The sequence below is a fragment of the Peromyscus eremicus genome, chromosome 1 (assembly GCF_949786415.1).
Source record: "Peromyscus eremicus chromosome 1, PerEre_H2_v1, whole genome shotgun sequence".
In the NCBI taxonomy this organism is placed as follows: domain Eukaryota; kingdom Metazoa; phylum Chordata; class Mammalia; order Rodentia; family Cricetidae; genus Peromyscus; species Peromyscus eremicus.
The window spans coordinates 6,572,660-6,592,652 of NC_081416.1; the positions used below are offsets into that span (position 1 = coordinate 6,572,660).

A 19,993-nucleotide genomic window follows, 5' to 3' on the forward strand; every position below is an offset into this window, starting at 1 on the left:
AGTCCAAAGGTATCATGTAGTTACAGCTGTTTTTAGCCAACACCATACTTAACTCAAATCCTCCTTTGAGTTTATTTGGAGCTTAATCTACTTATCCATTCCCCTATGAAGCAACTTTCAGTGAAAGTGAGGTCTTCCCAGTGCTATGAGTGTGTCCAAAGTGAGTCAAGGATGTTCAATCCCCTATGGCCTGAGGTGGTTTCTAAAAGATAGAGCCCACGCCTTCCACGGCCAGCCCTCAGCCTGCTGAGCTAGTAAGGCTGATTTCTAAAGCCCTTCTCTTTTATTTGTTTATTCTTTCACGTGGTTGAGTCATTCTAGCAGCAAGAAATGTCCATGATTAAAGTCAAAGCAAATGTGCCTTTGCCTGAGAGGAACAGAGTTCTGCTAAACGTTAGTGGTTTGAATAGATGGGGGTCTGACAGAGTCGAGACAGCTGGACTCGGGGGGGGGGGGGGGAGCAGGGAGGCGGCAATGCCTGCTGTGTCCCTTTAACTGGGAGAGCGAAGCTGGGCAATCATCAGTTGCTTTTCTCTTAGGTCACACTGCCCTGGACTAAGTCACGTGACCATCTTGGCTGCAGCAACAGTTGCAATATTCGGGAATGAGATTATCATAATTGGCTTAGACACCTCGCTTCATTCTTTTCTCAGAGCCTGGCAAAAGATCACCCTGAACAAAATCAGTGAAAGGACAGAGAGATGCTAGACCAGCAGCTCTCTCAGGGAGAGAAACTAAGAGAACCCTAGAAGCCACAAGCCACAGTCCAAGCGGAGCTTTGAATCTTTTGGGGAGCAATTACTAACAGGAGTTGAGTAAGTACACCAGACTCTCCACTCTAGAGAAGAGACGGCACTGTCTTGTTAAAGCTGTGTGTGCAGCAGAGTGCCTGGCGTGAAGGAGAGGCTTCAGTTACTGAATAACTAAGTAACCAAACAGTTACTGAATAATTAAGTAACCAAAAGGAGCCTGGAGAAAAACAGATGATGAGAAAAAAGCATAGTCTCTTCATTGCTCAACTGATTTCTCTGACTAGAATTTTCTAGAATAATTGTGATATTTTAGATCAAGGGATGCCATGGTTCCTGCATGAGTCGATTTTGAAAAGTCAGCTAATACTATTCTCGATTGGAGAAGTAGACATTTGTAGGTGGATGAGTAACAACTGAAACAAATATACTCAGGTTCCTTCTGATCACCAGGGGAAGCCTTTTAGAGATGGACCATTAAATAGGCAGTGCAAATCTTGGAAAAACCTAGTGAGAAAGGCTTGTGTTCTGGTCCCTTCTGTTACCTTCTGTCTTTGTGGAGTTGAACTCTCTGCTGCTGTCATTCATGTTAGTTATACATGCTATCAACTCCATATATATTGCTTTTATTTCTGTAGTAAGTAGTCATTATCTTTTAAGGAGAGTTTAGTAAGAACATTCCTTGGGGGTCCTTAAGGTCTTGTAGTACCTTTGTGTAGATTCAGATTTCAAGCTACAGCATTTTACTTTTTGTTTGGAAGCCAGTACCATTTCTTATAGCCTGCATCTTCTAGAGATGAATTCTTTTAGTGTTTACCTTTCTCCTTTCCTTCAGGGACACCAGTCGCATGTGCCTGAAGTCCCTGAAGCCATATTCATTATTAATTTCCGGTCCTCAGTGCTGCATTCTCCGTAGTTCTGACACAGTGTTCTACAGTAATTCATTTTATTTTCCAGTAACATTTAATCTGTTGTTAATTCATCACAAGTGTGTATGCGTTTACATGTTTTTAAAAATTTCAATGACTTCATAACGTCTGTTTGATTTGGATTTTTTTGAGACAGGGTCTCTTGTAGCTCAGCAGGCATTGAACTCACTTTATACTGGAGGATGATTTTGAACTCTGATCCTTTGCCTCTACTTCCTAAGTGCTGGAATTAAAGGTCTATGTCACCACACCTGCTCTTACGTTGCAGTTGTGCTACGTATGGAATACATGACTTCATGCATGCTACCTAGGCAAGCCATCAACCAGCTGAGCTATAGTCTCTCTTCCGGTCTAGTTTGGCTTAAGTTTTTTTTACATGTTTCTACTCTACTTGCTATTAACCTATTATCTCTAAGATTTTCAATTTATGGGTTTCTCCATTTCTGGTGTGCATTACTCTTTCCCGTCTGTCTTTCTTTCTTTCTTCTTCTTTTTTGCATACCTAATAATTTCAATTTGACAACAGTGAGAACTTCACTATGAGGTACAGGATATTTTTTATTCCCTGTGAGTATTCTCATGCATTATTCTAAGATACATTTTTTTAAAGCAATTGACCAGGGGGCTGGGGGTGGATCTTGTTTTTTAAGATGTGTTGGATAGGACCATAATAGACTTTATTGTAAGGCTAGTTTTGCTCTGCTACTGAGGTGAGATCATTTATATCATGAATTATGGGGTTTTCAGACTCTGAAGATCAGGCATTTTACAGTCTCGTATGACCACCAAGAATCTTTTAACTCTGACTTGTAGGAACAAGAATAATTCCCCATCTTGTGCAAGCCACAAGTGCTCTCTCCACTCTTCCTATGTTTCTGTGTTCTTCCCTGGAAGTGGACAGCTCCCTGACATGTGTAGGTGAATTAGCTCAAGACTGGACTGAGGTCTGCAGGTCTTCATGGCTCCCTGTGCCACACAGCTTTCTCCTCTGGTGTTCTGCTCCAGCTCCCATACCCATAGTGTCTCAGTTCTAGCTCCTCAATTCATAGACTACCTAAACCTCCTTTCTGTACTGAAGCCTGATGACTCTTTCTAGGTGATAAATCAACGTAATTATAGGGTTCAGCTCACTTGCTTCCCTCCCCCTAGACAGTCAGTCTCAGGTACATGATGTCTGATGTGTGAATACTATTGCTTTATACCTGCCTGTTTGCTTTTTGTTGTGTTAAATCAGGCAGTGGATTCACTCATTGCTCCATCTTGATGGGCTGGACTGGTGACTATAATTCACTCTGTTGATAAAAGAGATTGCTTAGGGTGTCACCGGTTTCCAAAACAATTTTCATTAAGTAACCTGAACTTCTTGGCACGGCAACCCACATTTACACATACAGTAATCCTTGTGCAAGAGGAGTCCCTACAAATGACTTTTATGTAAGACATTTTCCCTCTGACTTACATTTTAGAATTTCTGTCAGTCTTTCTACTTCGTTTCATGTTGTTTTCTTTATCACCCTAAGGCTTTTATTTTTTTTTCCTTCCATGTTTTTTGTTTTGTTGTTAGGGCCCAGTATCCTATGCACAAAATTTCATGTTTTGGGATAAGAATCACTCTTTGTAGCCAATATACAGTGCTCCAGAACTTTGGTGAAGCGTGTTTGCTTTTTGCTAAGGTACATGTGAAGCTAAATAAAGGCAGGGTCTCTGACTTCAAGAAGTTCTGTATTGCTTATTCTATGAACATCCTCTTCCATTCTCTGGGGTTGTTTCCCAGAAGAGAATATTTGCTTCTTAGGATGGGTTTATAGAGAAAGGTAGAAAGTTCAAGTTAAGAAAGTCTTGTTTTTCTCATGCCTCCGCTTCAGATATTTATGGGGTGCTTATTATAACATGGCATTGAGCATTGATTAGGACTCTGGTGCAGGGCACTGCCATCATGACTTTGTAACCTTGTGGAATTCTGACATAGACTGATGAGGACTGGAGACATGGTGCTATGGTTAATCTTTGAGATGTCACCGAAGAACGTGATAATTGAGGACTGGAGCGAACAGGGAAGGCCTGGAGAACCGGGTTAAGGACTGTGGAGTGCTGGGCGGAGCATAATATGCATGGCACAGCATGTCTCAGGACCATGGTAGGGACAACTGCTGAGGAAGAGTGGGAAAAGAGAGGCCTCTCTGTTGTAGGCCTGCCTGAGGTGCTGGGCCCAGGGATTTCAATGCTAGGGAGTTCTGGGTAAGTTTCTATTGGGTTATTTGTCCACAAAGATGTATGTGAGCAGAGGACTAGGGTGAGAGCATGCAAGATGGACAAGAACCAACAGCAGTGACCTAAGAACAGAGATCATGTCTTAATTATCTGTGTTCCCAGATTCTAGTTCCTACTTCATGTGTGCTGAGTGGTATATCGTTTTCATTTTAAACTACTAATGCTTTTGATAACCATCGGCCTTGTCAATAGCTTTGACAAATATTGCAAAAGAGCCCCTTGCTGCCCAGTGCTGTTTTGTTTAAATGGCTCAAGTGAGGTAAGGTTTGATCGGGACTTCTTCAAGCTGTTTTTAAAAAGGCATTTTAAACTGTAAATTCATATATAAGTTTATATACACACATATGAACTAAAGTGCTGTTAATGATTTCTGAGTACAATGCAAAGTAACTAAATTGAGCTAATTAGCCTACCATTATTTCAAACACTTAGCAGTTTTTGTGGTGAGAACATGTGAAACGTACATTTCAACACCCCTAGGAAGGCTGAACATGGCCATTTAGCACAATCACCGCATATACTATTTAGCGCAATATTCCTCAAAGGAAAAAAGCTGACTCGTCCTGCCTTGGAGGCTTTGTATCTTTCAAGCCTTACCTTGTCCATTCTTCTTCTTCTTCTTCTTTTTTTTTTTTTTTTCCCCTGTAAGGCTCAGCCACTCACAGAAATTTCACAACGTTGCCTTTGGCAACCCCTGTCTCCACATTGTTAACAGATTCAGTTTACTCTCACACATCTCATAAAAGGGCAAGATCACGCTTAGGTACCTAAACCCACACAGCCCACATACACTCCACCGCAGGGTCTGGTGATCCACACAAGGAAGATGACAGACAGACAGACCGACCGACCCGCCGACCGTGCATGGGCAGCGTAACCACTAGGTTCACTCCCCAGGCTCAGCGCACGCAGCGTACCCTTCATCCAAGCGTATTATGCAAGGCCGGGCGGCCGGCAGCCCCTGACATCACTGCCGCGCGCCGCTTGCGTCATCGCCGCGCGCCGCTGCAGCAGGCGCAGAGCTGGATCGCTGGCAGCTGCAGGCGCCCAGGCGCGAGCTGCGGGGCTGGTGGAACGGAGCGTGGTGCGGGCTGCGGCTGCGGGACGCCGCTGTGCCCGAGCGCGGGGACAGGTGCGTGGGCGCCGCTCTGCCTGGGCTCGCCCGAGGCTTTGCAAGTGTCCCGGGCGGACTCCGGGTTCCCCCTGAAGTGGGCCGGGCTCCGGGATGGGTAGGCACGTGAATGCCCGCGGGACCCGCCTGCGGTGGAAGCACTGGCAGGGCTGTCGTCTCAGACCCCCCAGGGAAACCGAGGCAGCAGGGCGCTCCGCGAGCAGCTGGCTCTGGGGACCGCTCGCTGACAGCAGCCACGCGTGGTGGGACTGAGCGCTGTGCACTCCACGGTGTCCTGGGCGTGCTATGGAGACCCCTGCCCTCCCTGCAGCCCTGACAGTTGAGTCGGGTTAATGCTGCTCATTTGTCAGATGGAAAAAGCAAGGCGTAGCAGTTAACTAACTTGTCCAAATTCACACGCTGGCTGTGCAGCCGGGGCTTTGAACTCCAGAGGGGCCGGCCCGCTTGCCTCTGCCTGTGTCCGACTGTCAGATTTTGTTTTCTGCCCTGCTCAGCACAGCTGTCTGTACCCTTTGGGATTTTAGTTTTTTCTTTTTAAAATTCTCCTCCCCTCTCCTGTTTTTTTAAAAAAAATCTGCCTTGACCTCGGGTAAACCCTGTGGGGCGGGAGGAGCAAGGCGGGGACTTCTCTTGGCACTAGCCTCCTTTTCCTCCTCTGATCGCCTCATTTTTTTCCTCAGGCAGCAGCGTGCTCCCCCGTTGTGTGGCCATTCTGGACCGGAAGTTGGTAGCCGAGGGCCGAATCTTTATGCTACAGAAGAACTTTCCCCCCAGGTGCTATGCTTTATGGGTCTCTGGTGTCAGCTTATGTAGTTGCAGTTGTTTTGAGGCTAAACAGTTACTGGAACAAATCCACGTGGGGATTGTAAAGAGTCCAAGTTTTCCCTTTAGAGAACACTGTTAAGTGAAGGTGATCTTTGGATTTTACAAAAAGAATCTAATGCTAGGTGAGAAATACAGCTAAAATAATTAAAGATTGTATAAGAAAGCTGTACTCATACATATGACGTGTATTGTATTAAGTAAGCTTATGCTGTAGTTGGAGAGATGGGTCAGTGGTTAAGCGTGCTTGCTGACCTTTCAGAAGACCAGAGTTTGGTTCCCAGCACCTGCATCAGGTGCCTTCTGACCACCTGGAACTCTAGCTCCATCTGGAACTCTAGCTCCAGGAGGTATAATGCCCTCCTTTGGCCTCCTCAGACACTCATACATATGCACAAACATGCACACATATTCATAAATGAATAATAAAAAAATTATGTCTTCATCCTCTCAGGAATTATCGATTATTAACAAAGTTCAATAATTATTTGTTGCATACCAGCATTAAGCCTTTCATTCTTACAATTGATATTCATGGCAGTTTTGCTTAGGAATCTGAAGGGTACAGATGTTGTATCCTTGTATGTTCAGGAAATACTAGTATACAAATGTTGACTTTTTCCTCTGGGGTCAGGGCAGCTTAACAGAAACATAAACACATCAGGCCAGATAAGCACTCCACCACCGACCTGGAGTTTTTGTGCAGCGACTCATGGCACTAGAAACCTGTCATTTCATTTGATACCTTGTTACCGAACAGAATGGTGTAGACATCAGCATTTTCAGACCTGGCATTAAGTCTCTGGATGCCTCCTTGAATAGTACTTATTTTTTACAGCACATGATTTGGGACTTCCACATTGTGACATGGATGAGTCTTCAATGACGCTTGGCACAATAGATGTTTCTTATCTGCCCAATTCATCAGAATACAGCCTTGGCCGATGTAAACACACAAGTGAGGATTGGGTAAGCTGAAGAGAAACCTTCAGAATAGTTTACTGAACTGACTGCCTTATATCAAGTAGAGATTAATCATCACAAAAACTGCTTCCAGCTGTTAGAAGTGGTGTTTTTGCAACCTAAGAATAATTTAAAATTTTTGATAGTACTAATTGGGAAGAAAAACTGGATGGAAAATAATCAAAATAATGATTATATTAAAAAGCAAATTACTTGTCTGGAGGCATAAACAGTAACCATTGTTTTGGGTAGTGTGCTTACAAATTTTTTTTTTTTTTTTTTTTTTTTTTTCTTCGAGACAGGGTTTCTCTGTGTAGCTTTGCGCCTTTCCTGGAACTCGCTTTGGAGACCAGGCTGGCCTCGAACTCACAGAGATCCGCCTGGCTCTGCCTCCCGAGTGCTGGGATTAAAGGCGTGCACCACCACCACCACCACCACCACCACCACCACCACCACCACCGCCCGGCATACAAATTGTTTTCAGTATCTACTGAAAATACAAATCCACAATTTATATTTAGTAAGCATGAATTTTATAATGGAAATGAACTCTAAAAACATTAGAAATAGGAAACTTGCTATTAAACTAATTAAAAAAGCATGCATTTTCTTGTGTTACTATTTCAAAGTACATGGGGTATTTAAAATACCTCAACACAACTTTATTTTATTTATTTATTTTTTTTAAATACTATTTTTTTAAAGATTTATTTATTATGTATACAGAAGAGGGTGCCAGATCTCATTACAGATGGTTGTGAGCCACCATGTGGGTGCTGGGAATTGAACTCAGGACCTCTGGAAGAGCAGTCAGTGCTCTTAACCTCTGAGCCATCTCTCCAGCCCCTCAACACAACTTTATAACAGTATTTGTTTTTTTTTTTTTTTTTTTGTTTTTGTTTTTTTTTTTGTTTTTTTTTTGTTTTTTTTTTGTTTTTTGTTTTTTTTGGTTTTTCGAGACAGGGTTTCTCTGTGTAGCTTTGCGCCTTTCCTGGAACTCACTTGGTAGCCCAGGCTGGCCTCGAACTCACAGAGATCCGCCTGGCTCTGCCTCCCGAGTGCTGGGATTAAAGGTGTGCACCACCACTGCCCGGCTCAGTATTTGTTTTTTTAAAGACTGTCATAGCAGTGAGATCTGAACAATAAACACCCAGAGTTAAAGAGGAATCTGCATACCCTTGAACAGGGTTTGATTCTAGTCAAACTGTCTCCGCTTCACATTCCAACTTTAAATGCTCTTGATAACAATGTCATTAAGCATGCTTTGTTTTTCCTCTGACTCTGGCAAGAACAACAGCTCACTGTGTCAGGCGTTCATAGTTTTCCTGTGGGACTGTTTTGGAAGGGCTCAAGGTTGACTGAGCACAGGGATTCAGGAGTCTGATTTCTTCCTCCCACTGTCAGAAGCCCCTTCGACCTTTGCACCTTTGTTTACCAACATTTTCAGCTTATACGTGTAGGAATGGCAGTGGTTGCCTGTATGTGCCTGGCTGTTGTCAACATAACTCCAGGCGGCTTTGGCTTTCATCCCTTTTTGTGACTGAATAATGTTCCACTGGGTAATATGTATGTCATATTTTTATCCATTCATCCTTTGGTGAACATCAAAACTGTGACAAAACCTGTGAATGCTGTATCCAGCAGTTAGCAACTGTTACAAACTATGTTTTTAGGAAATCAACTTTTTCTTATGTAACAAACTTTTCTAAGTGATGATTGTGGAGCAAGATACTTTACATGAAAACACTCAATGCACGTGTAATTATACTGCCCAAAGAAACAGCATAATTTTCTCTTTTATTTGAAATATCTTAGTTTTAGAGACCAAGAGAACAGTTCTGATGCCATTTAAACACAGTTTCTGCCTTACATTTATCAGGGTGACTGTGGGTTCAAACCTACCTTCTTCAGATCCGCAACGCTAAAATGGAAGGAGAGCCTCATGAGCCGGAAGAGGCCGTTTGTGGGAAGGTGCTGCTACTCCTGCACGCCACAGAGCTGGGTAAGAACTCCCCTGCTCAGCACAGAGGGCTTCAGTTTTGTGGATTTTGTTGTTTGGTCTTAATGGATTTGACTCCTTCAGAACCAAGACCCCTGTTTTTAAGTCAAACATTTCAGGTAAAGAAATGGACTTAATTCATTTATTCAATAATGTTGGTCCACAGTTAGGGGGAGAGAAGATTTTACTCTGAGTTAACATCCATAGCCTTGATGGAGTAGTGCTCAATGCCTGCTGGGTGCTGACTTTTAGCCTCCAAGAATGTCCTTGGTTTTTTGTTACTTTGTTGAGCGATAAGCATGCCACACCCTTCCTTGTTCTTTGAGAAGAGCCGACTGGGTGAAAGGTGAGCTGCTAATGGCATTTGGTAGAGGGATGAGTTAGCAACCCTAGTATTTCCTTCCCTCCTGTTCTAAGCAGAGTTAGGGTTTTGAAAGGTTGTATTAGTTGTTAAGCTGTTCTTGGGATGGACCAAATATTTAGGAATCGGAAACTGTCGTTTACAGAGGTTGTTTAGAACTTGTGTGAATGGCTGACTGTGCTGGGTGAATTCTCTACTGGAGACTGGCTTGGCAGGCGGTACAGTTCTGAGCCTGGCCTAGATGGCTTTGTTAACATTGGTGAGATCCAGACAGAGCCGGAGCAGTTCTTTTTTTTGTAGCATCCAGGTCTGCTCAAGAATGGCTTGCTAGAGATGCTCCTTTTAAAGTATAAGTACCTTAACACAGGACTCTGTTACAACTGCAGGAGCATGAAAATGCCAGTCCAGGAGTGAGGCCAGTTTGCATATAGAGGACAGTGGAAACAAAGGTTTAAGTAGAAGGCCACGTGGCTTTTCTTTGTAGACTGGCCTCTCACCTCATTCTAATTTTGATCACAAGGCAATGCCTTAACTACAGTTCTCCACCACAGTATTTCACCTGCAGCGCTAGAGTGTATTGTCAGCCAGAGCTGCATAGGGAATTACTGGTGGTGGTGAGGCTATGGCCTGGGGTTGAGTGGGTATATTGTAACAGGCTGTTGCTTTTTGTGTAGAGGTAGTAATGGATAGAACTACATTGATCTTGAATTCCTCCTATGTTCATTTAAATAATTTGTTAGAAAGTTTTTTATAGTTCTTGATATTTGACATCCATTCTTTGAAAACCTAATTTTTTATAAAGAGATTTCATTGCAGTAATGTTTACATCTTGTTGACACTTTTTTTTTTGCATTTATTTTTGGACTTTTACTGTTTTGATCGTTAAAGGGCTAGGCTGTCCTTTTAAGATCTCCTGTAAAGAGAGTGACTGGTAGGTGTACTTTTAGGTGACTATTAGGTGTTCAGTTGTTTTAGAGAATGGAAATATCTGAGATTGAATGCTTAGGTTTTGGCAGCCTCAATTTTCTTCCCCATATAATGGGTAATTTTCATGTGTCTTGTGCGCAGAGGGGTTTAATTTAACAGTAACTGTGGTATTTAGGATAATGGTTTGTTTGAATTTGGGGACCAGTGAAATCTGTGACTGTGACTGAAGCTGACTGTGGGTCCTCTTCTGTGACTGACTGAAGCTGACTGTGGGTCCTCTTCTGTGACTGACTGAAGCTGACTGTGGGTCTTGCTCTGTGACTGTGACTGAAGCTGACTGTGGGTCCTGCTCTGTGACTGACTGAAGCTGACTGTGGTTCCTGCTCTGTGACTGAGGCTGATTGTAGGTCTTGCTCTGTAGGGGAGGGAGGAGGGATGGGGAAGGGAAAAGATTCCATGGCCTTTGGTTTTAGGGTTTCAAAGTTAAAATTGAGTTTGGGACTATCTTTAAAGTATAAAAAGTACTATTTAATAAAACATGTATTTTCTTCATTCTGTAAGTTTTGAAGCAGTAATTCCTACTGTTATGCTTGAATTTGAAATGTCTAGAGACATTATTGGGATTCATGACCATTAATCCAGCTGGGAATTCATGTGTACATTCTTTTTTTTTTTTATAGGAGAGGTTTTTCAACCCCAGTATCCCATCTCTGGGTTTGCGGAACGTTATTTATATCAATGAAACTCACACAAGGTAAAAAGACATTTTTTTATACTTCTACTAAGTCTTAGAAGTAAAACTCTGTAACGCTAGTTAGGATACTTTAAGATGTACCTGTGGTTTCTAGAGTGGATAGAATGTGAGCCTTTGATACAAGCGAGTTCCTCTAAAGATTAGAAGCAGGACAGGTGCTGGAGGCCTAGCCCAGTTAATTGCTGCTCTGCTGTCAGGCCTCCCCATGTGGGGTAGCTGTCACCTGTGGTATTCTTTAAAACATCAAGACGCTGACTTTTGCTATGAAGTAGGAAGTATTTGACAAGAGATAAAGGTTTGAATGTCGTATGGTATGTTGTAACTGTTTCATACTTCAAAAACATAAATGTGGCCGATGAGGTGGCTTAGCTTGATGACCTCCCGAGGCTGATTCCTGGCACCAGTGACGGAAGGAGAGTGCTGGCCGGCTCCTGAGGCCAGCTCTGACTGCCATATATGCTCACATGCGTGCAGTCATACACCAACACAGGAATTTCAAACACAAATGATTAAAAATCTTCTCTAGACTCCGCTCTGAAGAGTCCTGGAACATACTCTGTCCTGAGTAAATGCCTCCTTTTATTAGTGAGCACCTGTTGTGCAGAACGGCGAGTTTCGTTACATTTGCATGATGACATCACTGTACTGTGCTCAGGTTCAACTCTCTCTCCGTTTGTCCTTCTCCCTCCTCTTGGTCCCCTCCATGCAGTAAATGTTCTTCGAATTATTTACCGAAGATAATTTAAAAAATGAGTTCTGACTTCCCAATTCCAGTACATAGGGACTTGGTAGGTGCCAGGGAGAAAGGGCCTTTGCTGTATGTAAGACAAGCAGATAAGGGAAAGTTAGAAGATGCGTGATACCAGAGAAACAACAGCCAGAGACCCCACCAGTCCTTGCGGTTCTAAGAGCAGACGCCCGCCCGAGGCGGCAGAGGTGTTCTTGGTGATGAGAAATGCTTGGAATTCTGTGCAAGGCGATCCAAGAGTGCAGTGTGTGGATCTGGTCCCCGATGGCACTGCCCTTCACTAGGTGAAGAGGGTCTTGTGTTTAGGGTGACAGTCCTGGCTTGTGTGTTCAAGTTTGCCTTTGTAATAGAACCAGAGTCCAAATCCAAGTATTTTCTTTCCGTTTCTCAGGTTCCTCTCTGTCTTCTTGGTTTAAATTTAAAGCAGAGAGGAAAGACTGGTCCATGAAATTTGTTTTTATTTCCTATTTCTTAGTTGACATGACCGTGGTCCTAAGTAAAGAAACAGTTTCTTCTTCATATAAATAGACATTTTACATAGGAAGCCAAATGTTTTGTCTGTTAGCCCTGATTGGAACAGTTAAGACACCAACTTGACGGTAGCCCAAACTGTTCCCTGAAGCAGGTTGCCTGTGCAGCTGCTTGTGTGTTCAATGACAAAGGCTAAAAGCTTTGAGAAGCACGGGGTGTGTGTGCACTGTCCTGCTGCACACCCCCAGGTCCATTTGCACATTCTATGTGCTGTCTCTCTTCCGTGCTCAGGTGTCCGTTCACCCACACTCACACCACACAGATGCCATGTTTCAGTAGACTGCACAGGCCTTTCAGAGAGTGCTTGGGCTTTTTGTTGTAGTAATCATCTGAATGTGTTCACTGAACAGGGTTTAACGAGAATGCAACACTCTGAGTTAACCTTTCTGAAACTGGAGACAGGAAAGGAGGGGTCAGGAGACATGAGGAGTTATTCACAGACAGTCACTCTTGGCCTCTTTTCAGAGTTATTAACCTCATGTTTGAATCTGCTGTCAGTATCACTGTGGAGGAAATAATAATAATGTTGCCTTATGCCATTGTCATACATGGTTTCAAATCATTACACAGAGAGATGCATAGCTTCTTATTCCAAAGTACATCTCTGTGTACCACCAGCTAATCCCACATAGTTGCTGTCACCTACAAGAGTATACGCTTTCCCTTAGATAGATCTGATGTGTGTTTACAGTGGAAACAGAGATGTTCAGAAGCTGGATGTCTTTGCTTTGATTAGCTTTTAATTCCCTTTGAGACTCAGGGCTTATCTTGGAAGAATGCTTTAATAAAGAAAATGGCCCTTTGTGCTGGGAAGAGACCTCCAAGTCTGCTTCGTGTAGCTTATGGCTGTAGTGTAGCATGAGTCTTAAAAGTTCTTATTAATAAAATCAAACCTGGGCCAGGTAATGGGGTGAACACTGGAAGATCAGAGAGACAGAACAAGCCACAGCTATCTCACCTTGCCAATTCCTCAGCTGGTCCTGTTTCCTCAGACTGGAAGCTTCTGTGTCCTCATCCCAATAGCTCTCAGCTGAACTGCTATTAGAAGCCTGAATGCTTAACCAACCAAATGCTTAACCAGGCCAAAATGCTTAACCAGGCCAAAATGCTTCTAGTTTCTGGTCCTCACGCCTTATAAACCTTTCTGCTTTCTACCACCACTCCCTGGGATTAAAGGCGTGAGTCACCATGCCTGGCTGTTTCCAATGCGGCCTTGAACTCACAGAGATCCAGAGGGATTTCTGTCTCTGGAGTGCTAGGATTAAAGGCGTGTGCTTAACATTTTCTAGCCTAAGTATCTTGTGGCATTTCTGTTCTCTGATCCCAGATAAGTTTATTAAGGTACACAATATTTTGGGGAACACAATACCACACTATAGCTCTAAGCCGTGCACACCTCTGCCTACCCTGCCCACACAGCTAACGGCTAACACCCCACTTGTGTGCCTCTGTAGTATTAGTGAGAAAGTCAAATTACTCTAACTGCATGTATGCCTGCATATTAGAAGAGGGTATCAGATCCCAGTAGAGATGGTTGTGAGCCACTATGTGGTTGCTGGGAATTGAACTCAGGACCTCTTAACCTCTGAGCCACTCTCCAGCCCTGAAGTTTCAGTTTTACCTGAGAATATACGAAAGCAATTATGAGTCAAAATGACTGCATAGCATTCTGACCTCTAGGACCATCGGCTGGGTAGAAAGTCGCTCTGTAGTGGAGGTGTGCTGGAGCACTTGCTGAGAGGGTGTGTGTGTGTTTTGCAGGCACCGAGGATGGCTGGCAAGGCGTCTTTCTTACATCCTTTTTGTTCAAGAGCGGGATGTCCACAAGGGCATGTTTGCCACCGGAATCACCGAGAATGTACTGAACAGCAGCAGGTGAGGGTATGACACCGGGGACAAGGTGGGGACAGGTTGGATGTGTGGCAGTGGGACGGGAGTGGGAGTTAAGTCTCTTCTGTTGATTTCTCTGCTTCTTTTTTCCAGGGAAATGCTTGCATTTCTGAGCAGTAAGTGTTAAGCCACAAAAGAAATTGAGGAAAGTCAGGAGAGGAAGGTGTGGTGAGGAGTGTGATATAGGTGGACAGTTCTGTTTTATGGACTGTGTACTGAATAGTCTTCTAGAATGTGAAAGGCAAGTCATGAGCTAGTGTTAGAGATGTGTGCACATAGGCCTAGGGGTCCCCATCAGTTTTCTATGATATGAATATTGGGGGCAACCCATTCTCTGTTTTGATAGCCCAAAGAGGAATGCTTGGTATTTTGTCTAATGGTTTCTGAGTACCTAAGGCCAAGTCCTTGTAGTAGGAGGTCACTGCTTCAGTCTTGGAGAATAAGATCCTTCGCTCTCAGAGAAAATGTTTACCTGTGAGGGAGGCTGACCTCAGCAGACACCAAGGAAAAGAGCCACACACCTTCATTAATGTGTACCAGTCTCCAGGAGAGCGATTGCCTAATGCAGCCAGAAACTGGAGTAGCTGTAGGGGAAAAGGAAACAAGGGGATTTAGGTGATTTGGGGATATAAATAACTGCAGGGGTTAATGAGTGAGTAGCAGGGACAGAGTTCTCCTGTTGAGGGAGATGGAATGAGCCATGGAACTTCACTCGGGACAGAGTGATTAGCTCGCCCTGGTAGCTGGAGCCTTCCTCAGAAGACTAGTGCCATGACCCTGATGCTGCCAGGACTTCTCGTCCAGCCCAGCAGCCTTCTCTACCTGCTGTGTGGGATTCTAGGAGGTTCAGAGACTCTTGTCTCTTTGGGGAGAAGTTTCTGCCAAACAAGGGAGTTCCAGAGAGCCCTTCCCAGTGCCTTAAGTCAGGGAGACCATGGGGGAGCTAGGAAGTGGGGGCAGACTCCAAGGCCTTCCATTTACTTTTATTTAAAGTTCGGCTTGCTCCATACTTTGCGAGGTGAGTTTCTGAGCCCTTAAGCATGGGAGCTTTGGTGAGAGTTTCTCTGCTTCGCCTCTTGGGTGTGGCCCTCTTCCCTGTAGCTGGAAACCAGAGATGGGGTGACTGAAATCTTGGAGTTCATAAGGTTTGTTTGTAGCCCTGCCAGGGGTTGTGGCTCCAACCCCAATAGTGCTGGTTCTTAGTAAGTACTTAGGAAAACATGTTAGCTGAATTGCTGAATAGTTGACAGTGGAGAGATCCCATTAGATACCCAGAGAAGCATCCTAGGCTCACGCAGTAAATGCCATCTGGTTAAACCTCCAGGTAACTAGGGTGGTGCACATGCTCTAAGTCAAGACAAGATCTGTCCACCTGGGAGGAGCTTTTTCTTCAGCACATTTCTTGTAGCTGTGTTGATTTTGATCCTGAGCTCTGCCTTTGTAAAATGACTGGTTCAGTTGGAAAAAAGAAAAAGTAAATAGTTATGTCCATTTTAATGCTTCTCAGAGAGTTTTATAGGCAGTTCTAGTGTTGTGACAATATAAACAAATGACAGATATGATTTCTAAAGAAAAATCATACATTACTTTGACTTTTTGTGGCAGTTTTTTTTTTTTTAACTTGGTTGATTATACTAGATTACGTAAAGCCATTTTCATGAAGTTTGTGTGTTGAGTACATGCTCCCTCATGGGTTATGTACACAGGAGTACCCTTCCTTTTCCTTCCTTTGCTAAAGTGTAACATGACTGAGCATTCAAATTCCATAGCAGTCACTCAGTCAAACTGAGTAAAATTGTTAGGCCTGTCCAGATTTCTAAGGATTCTTTGGCTTAGGAATGTGTTGCCCATTTTTTATATTATTGTTATTTATGTATATATGAGTATGTGTCTGTGTAGGAGGAGGCCAGAGGGGTGACCAGTCCACTAGAGCTAGAATTACAGGCAGTTGTGAGCTGCCTGATGTGGGTGCTGGGAAATCAAACTCAGGTCCTCTGCAAGAACAGTACATACTCGTAACCACTGAGCCATCCTTCCAGGCCCTGGCCATCAGTTTTGATAGACAACAGGGGCTAATGGTCCTCACTTGAGCTTTCTCTTTTGCCACTAAACTACTTCTTTCTGCATATTAAAGACAGTGGACATTTTATTCTGTTTTCCCATCCTATTCATTTATAGCCATAGTTTAGAATATACCAAATATGTCCTGTGACATAGATTCGGTTTCATTGTCTGACTTTCAAATCAGAGTCGAAGAGGCAATTGTCGAAGTGGCTGCTGAGTTGAACCTGGATGGATCTGCCCAACAGCAGGCTAAAGCCATCCAGAAAGTGAAAAAGAAGGCCAGAAAGATCCTGCAGGAAATGGTTGCTACTGTCTCTCCAGGAATGATCAGGTATTAAAGGGGATGGATGGCTTGAGGCCAAGGCCAGCGTGTTTCCACCAAGTAGATTAGAACATTGGATCTTCTTTTCCTAGCTCAAGATATGAACAAAAGATGTTAATGTATTTCAGTGTTAAATCTACCCACTCAAGTGTGAAATAGCACAGTGGAGGCTTCGATCCACTTTGCCCTGCTGATTGGTAGCAGCCGCTCTATTATGGGTTTCGTCTGTTCTCCTCAAATGGCTGAGTCTGGTGTCTTACAGGGAGTGGTCGCATGTGTTAGAAGGGTCCTTTTGCTCACTGATTTAGCATGGCTGTTCACCTTCGAAGGAAAATGTGTTCATAGTCCACAGTGAGGAGGTGCTTCTGTGAGTAGTGTGTGCTTACGTTAGAACACTCATTCATCGTCCAGATACCTAAGTGCACACACATGAAGTCATTTACAAGTGCTTTTAGGTCGTAGGCTCAGAAGCTGTGGGAGGCAAAATGAGCTGTATGCAGATTTATAACCTATGCTTGTTTGCCTAGGTTTGTGTGGATTCGGATGTTTTTATTTCTTTCAGGCTAACTGGCTGGGTGCTGCTAAAGCTCTTCAACAGCTTCTTCTGGAACATTCAGATTCACAAGGGTCAACTGGAGATGGTTAAAGCCGCAACCGAGGTAAGGATTTCTGCGCCCCGTCACTCTGTTTCCCCTGAGTGTGTGGCTCATGCTGTGAGCTCTCTCAGAGTATCTCCTCCGTGCGGTCAGGGTTGGGAGCCTTTTGGAAGCTTCCCACTTTGTGATAACTGCAGTAGCATTTTGGGAGAGAAGCAGGGCCTATCAAAAATGTATAGAATTCTTTTTATAAGTTACCTTGTAACAGCCTGAACACCAGGTCACACAATACCTGCTTTATACACAGGGAAATAGAAGCGTAGGTAGGGGACCGTTGGCCAAAGTCACAGATAATAAGTGATTTTCTCTCAGTGTTTTAAACCAAGCCTGGCTCCAAAAACCTCTGCTCCTTTTCCGTAATGAAGCCTGCCTCTCCAAAGAGGTGTGGTCAGCCTGAACGCTCACTGAGTCTCCCCCACTAGTAGCTGCTGTTGTAGTGGTGGGTCTTACGTCCAGCTATGCGGGCATTGAAGAATTACTGGAGCATGTTTGTAGACAGTGGGTCATTGGTTAGCCAGTGATGAGTGACTGGAACCAAAATGCAGTGAAGTGGGACTGACCGTTACCACCCGAACTTTAAAGTTGGCGCTCTCTGTGCCCTAGACGAATCTGCCGCTCTTGTTCCTGCCGGTGCACAGATCCCACATCGACTACCTGCTGCTCACCTTCATTCTCTTCTGCCACAACATCAAGGCGCCGTACATCGCCTCGGGCAACAATCTCAACATCCCCATCTTCAGGTGAGCTCAGCGTGGTTTGAAATCCAAGGAATTAAAGAGCTTGTTCTGTCAGACATTTTTGGACACAACTTTAATCACAGTATTCGAGAGGCAGAGGCAGGTGGATCTCTGAATTTTAGGCCATCTTGGTCCACATTGCAAGTTCCTGGTCTTAGGGATGTATAGTGAGTCTCTGTTTCAAAAAAAAAAAAGATTGGTTTGAATTTGGGATTTGTTTTGTTATATTTTGATACATGTTATAAAAGTGGCATTAGCCTTTTTTATTAAAAAAAAAAGTAATGCTTCATTGTGTAACCTTTGGCTAGTACACAAAACAAGGCATTGTTCATGACCATATTTCTGTCTATGGGCTACATGTTGGACTGTGCTTGGGTAAAGTTGGGGGGACAGTGTTTATCAGGTGGAGGAAAGGCTGGTAAAAAGCAATGAGGTGGGATATGGCACCAGACGTGTCAAAGGAAGGTTAGGTGCTGGCACCACAGCAGATGAAGGTTGTTAAGAGTAACCCTGCTGTTACCTTGACCTCATGATGTAGAGAATCCAATAAAACACCAACGGTGTTTGCTGGCATTTCACTCAAAGGGAACAGAGTGTTCAAAGGCGGAGACTCAAGCACGGTGGCAGGACAGTGACGGACAAGTAGGTAAGCTGGAGTGTGTACTAGGAAGCTCAAGGAGAGCCTGAGTGGCAGCTGCACAGATCGTAAGGGCTAGATCCAAAGCAGCTCTAAGCTAAGGCTGACATCCGTCCTGGCTTTGAACACCGATGAGTTCAGACCTGTATGTTGAGTGGCCATTCTGGGCTTGAAGAGATTAATTCTGATTCTGTTGTGAGAGTTTGGGCAGATGATGAGGGCTTACATCAGAAGTCTAGCCGTGTTCTTGGAGAGGAGGGCAGAGGCAGACTGAAAGGAATTAGTGAACTAAGTTCCTAGATGTGGGGCTCAGCAGAGGGTGTAGGAGACTGGATCTTCTGTCTACGAAGTCAGGTCACGAGGAGCCAGTGAGGACTGGGTTGAGCTGAGGAACGGAACTCTTAACTCCAAGCAGCACAGAGCACTGAGGCCAGCTCTGTGAACCCCACGTGAGTGAGGAGGGTGAACACAGAGAGAGACCGCAGAAGAGCTGGTGGCCCGGCAGGCAGGGCCCCCCACAGTGGCATCCGAAGTCTTGGCCTCAGTCTCATGGTACAGGGCCTGGCGTCATGGCGTCATGGCGGAGTCAGTGGTATAGCTAGAGTTTTCCTGCCTGGCCCACAGTCAGGACAAATCTCTCTCACCTGCTAGTCCCACAGCCGCTCAGACCTGACCAAGTAAACACAGAGACTTATATTGCTTACAAACTGTATGGCCATGGCAGGCTTCTTGCTAACTGTTCTTACAGCTTAAATTAATTCATTTCCATAAATCTATACCTTGCCACATGGCTCGTGGCTTACCAGGATCTTCACATGCAGCTTGTCATGGTGGCGGCTGGCAGTGTCTCTCTGACTCAGCCTTCCACTTCCCAGCTTTATTCTCCTCCTTGTCCCGCCTACACTTCCTGCCTAGCCACTGGCCAATCAGTGTTTTATTTACTGACTAATCAGCAACACATTTGCCATACAAAACATCCCACAGCACTTCCCCCCCTTTTTTTTTTTTTCAAAAAGGAAGGTTTTAACCTTAACAAAGTAAAATTACATATAATTTGGGAATTTGGGCATAGCTTCTCTTACTACTTCCTGCTGGAGGGGGGCGCTGTATCTTATGGGGACACAAAGAAAATTTTAGGATTATGGAAAGTCCATGAGGGTGTATCGTCTGAGCCAGTTGCCTTCAAATCGTTCTGGATGTTGGATCATCTGGGCCATGGTGTCATCGGAGATCTTTCAGGGGGTCTTGGCTGGTCAAACCTGATGTATCTTAATCTGGAACAAATCCATAGCTTTTGGCTTTCTGTGGGAACAAAAGCAGAGTCTCCTTTCCAAAGTAACATATCCTTATATCCAAATTTTGAAGTCAAGGTACCTTTAAAATATGCATATTGGTTTAACTCAGCTTCCTTTACAATCAAATATCTCTCTGTAGTTAAGAATCCCAAAGACAACACAATCCAGATTCTCTGTGTAATATCCATCTTTACATGGCTTATTTT

The 19,993-nt window shown here is 44.1% G+C and overlaps 1 protein-coding gene across 1 annotated transcript in view; it reads left to right on the forward strand.

Moving 5' to 3' along the window:
- The first annotated feature begins 690 nt into the window (after window positions 1-690).
- Gpam (glycerol-3-phosphate acyltransferase, mitochondrial) overlaps window positions 691-19,993 on the forward strand; it is a 36,378-nt gene continuing 17,075 nt past the window's right edge. The window contains exons 1-9 of the mRNA XM_059256442.1: window positions 691-815; window positions 5,762-5,855; window positions 6,742-6,872; window positions 8,746-8,868; window positions 10,834-10,907; window positions 13,948-14,061; window positions 16,325-16,471; window positions 17,025-17,121; window positions 17,722-17,858. Of these exons, the coding sequence (XP_059112425.1) occupies window positions 6,771-6,872; window positions 8,746-8,868; window positions 10,834-10,907; window positions 13,948-14,061; window positions 16,325-16,471; window positions 17,025-17,121; window positions 17,722-17,858 (794 nt within the window). The 5' untranslated portion in view covers window positions 691-815; window positions 5,762-5,855; window positions 6,742-6,770. The remainder of the gene's footprint in view (window positions 816-5,761; window positions 5,856-6,741; window positions 6,873-8,745; window positions 8,869-10,833; window positions 10,908-13,947; window positions 14,062-16,324; window positions 16,472-17,024; window positions 17,122-17,721; window positions 17,859-19,993) is intronic.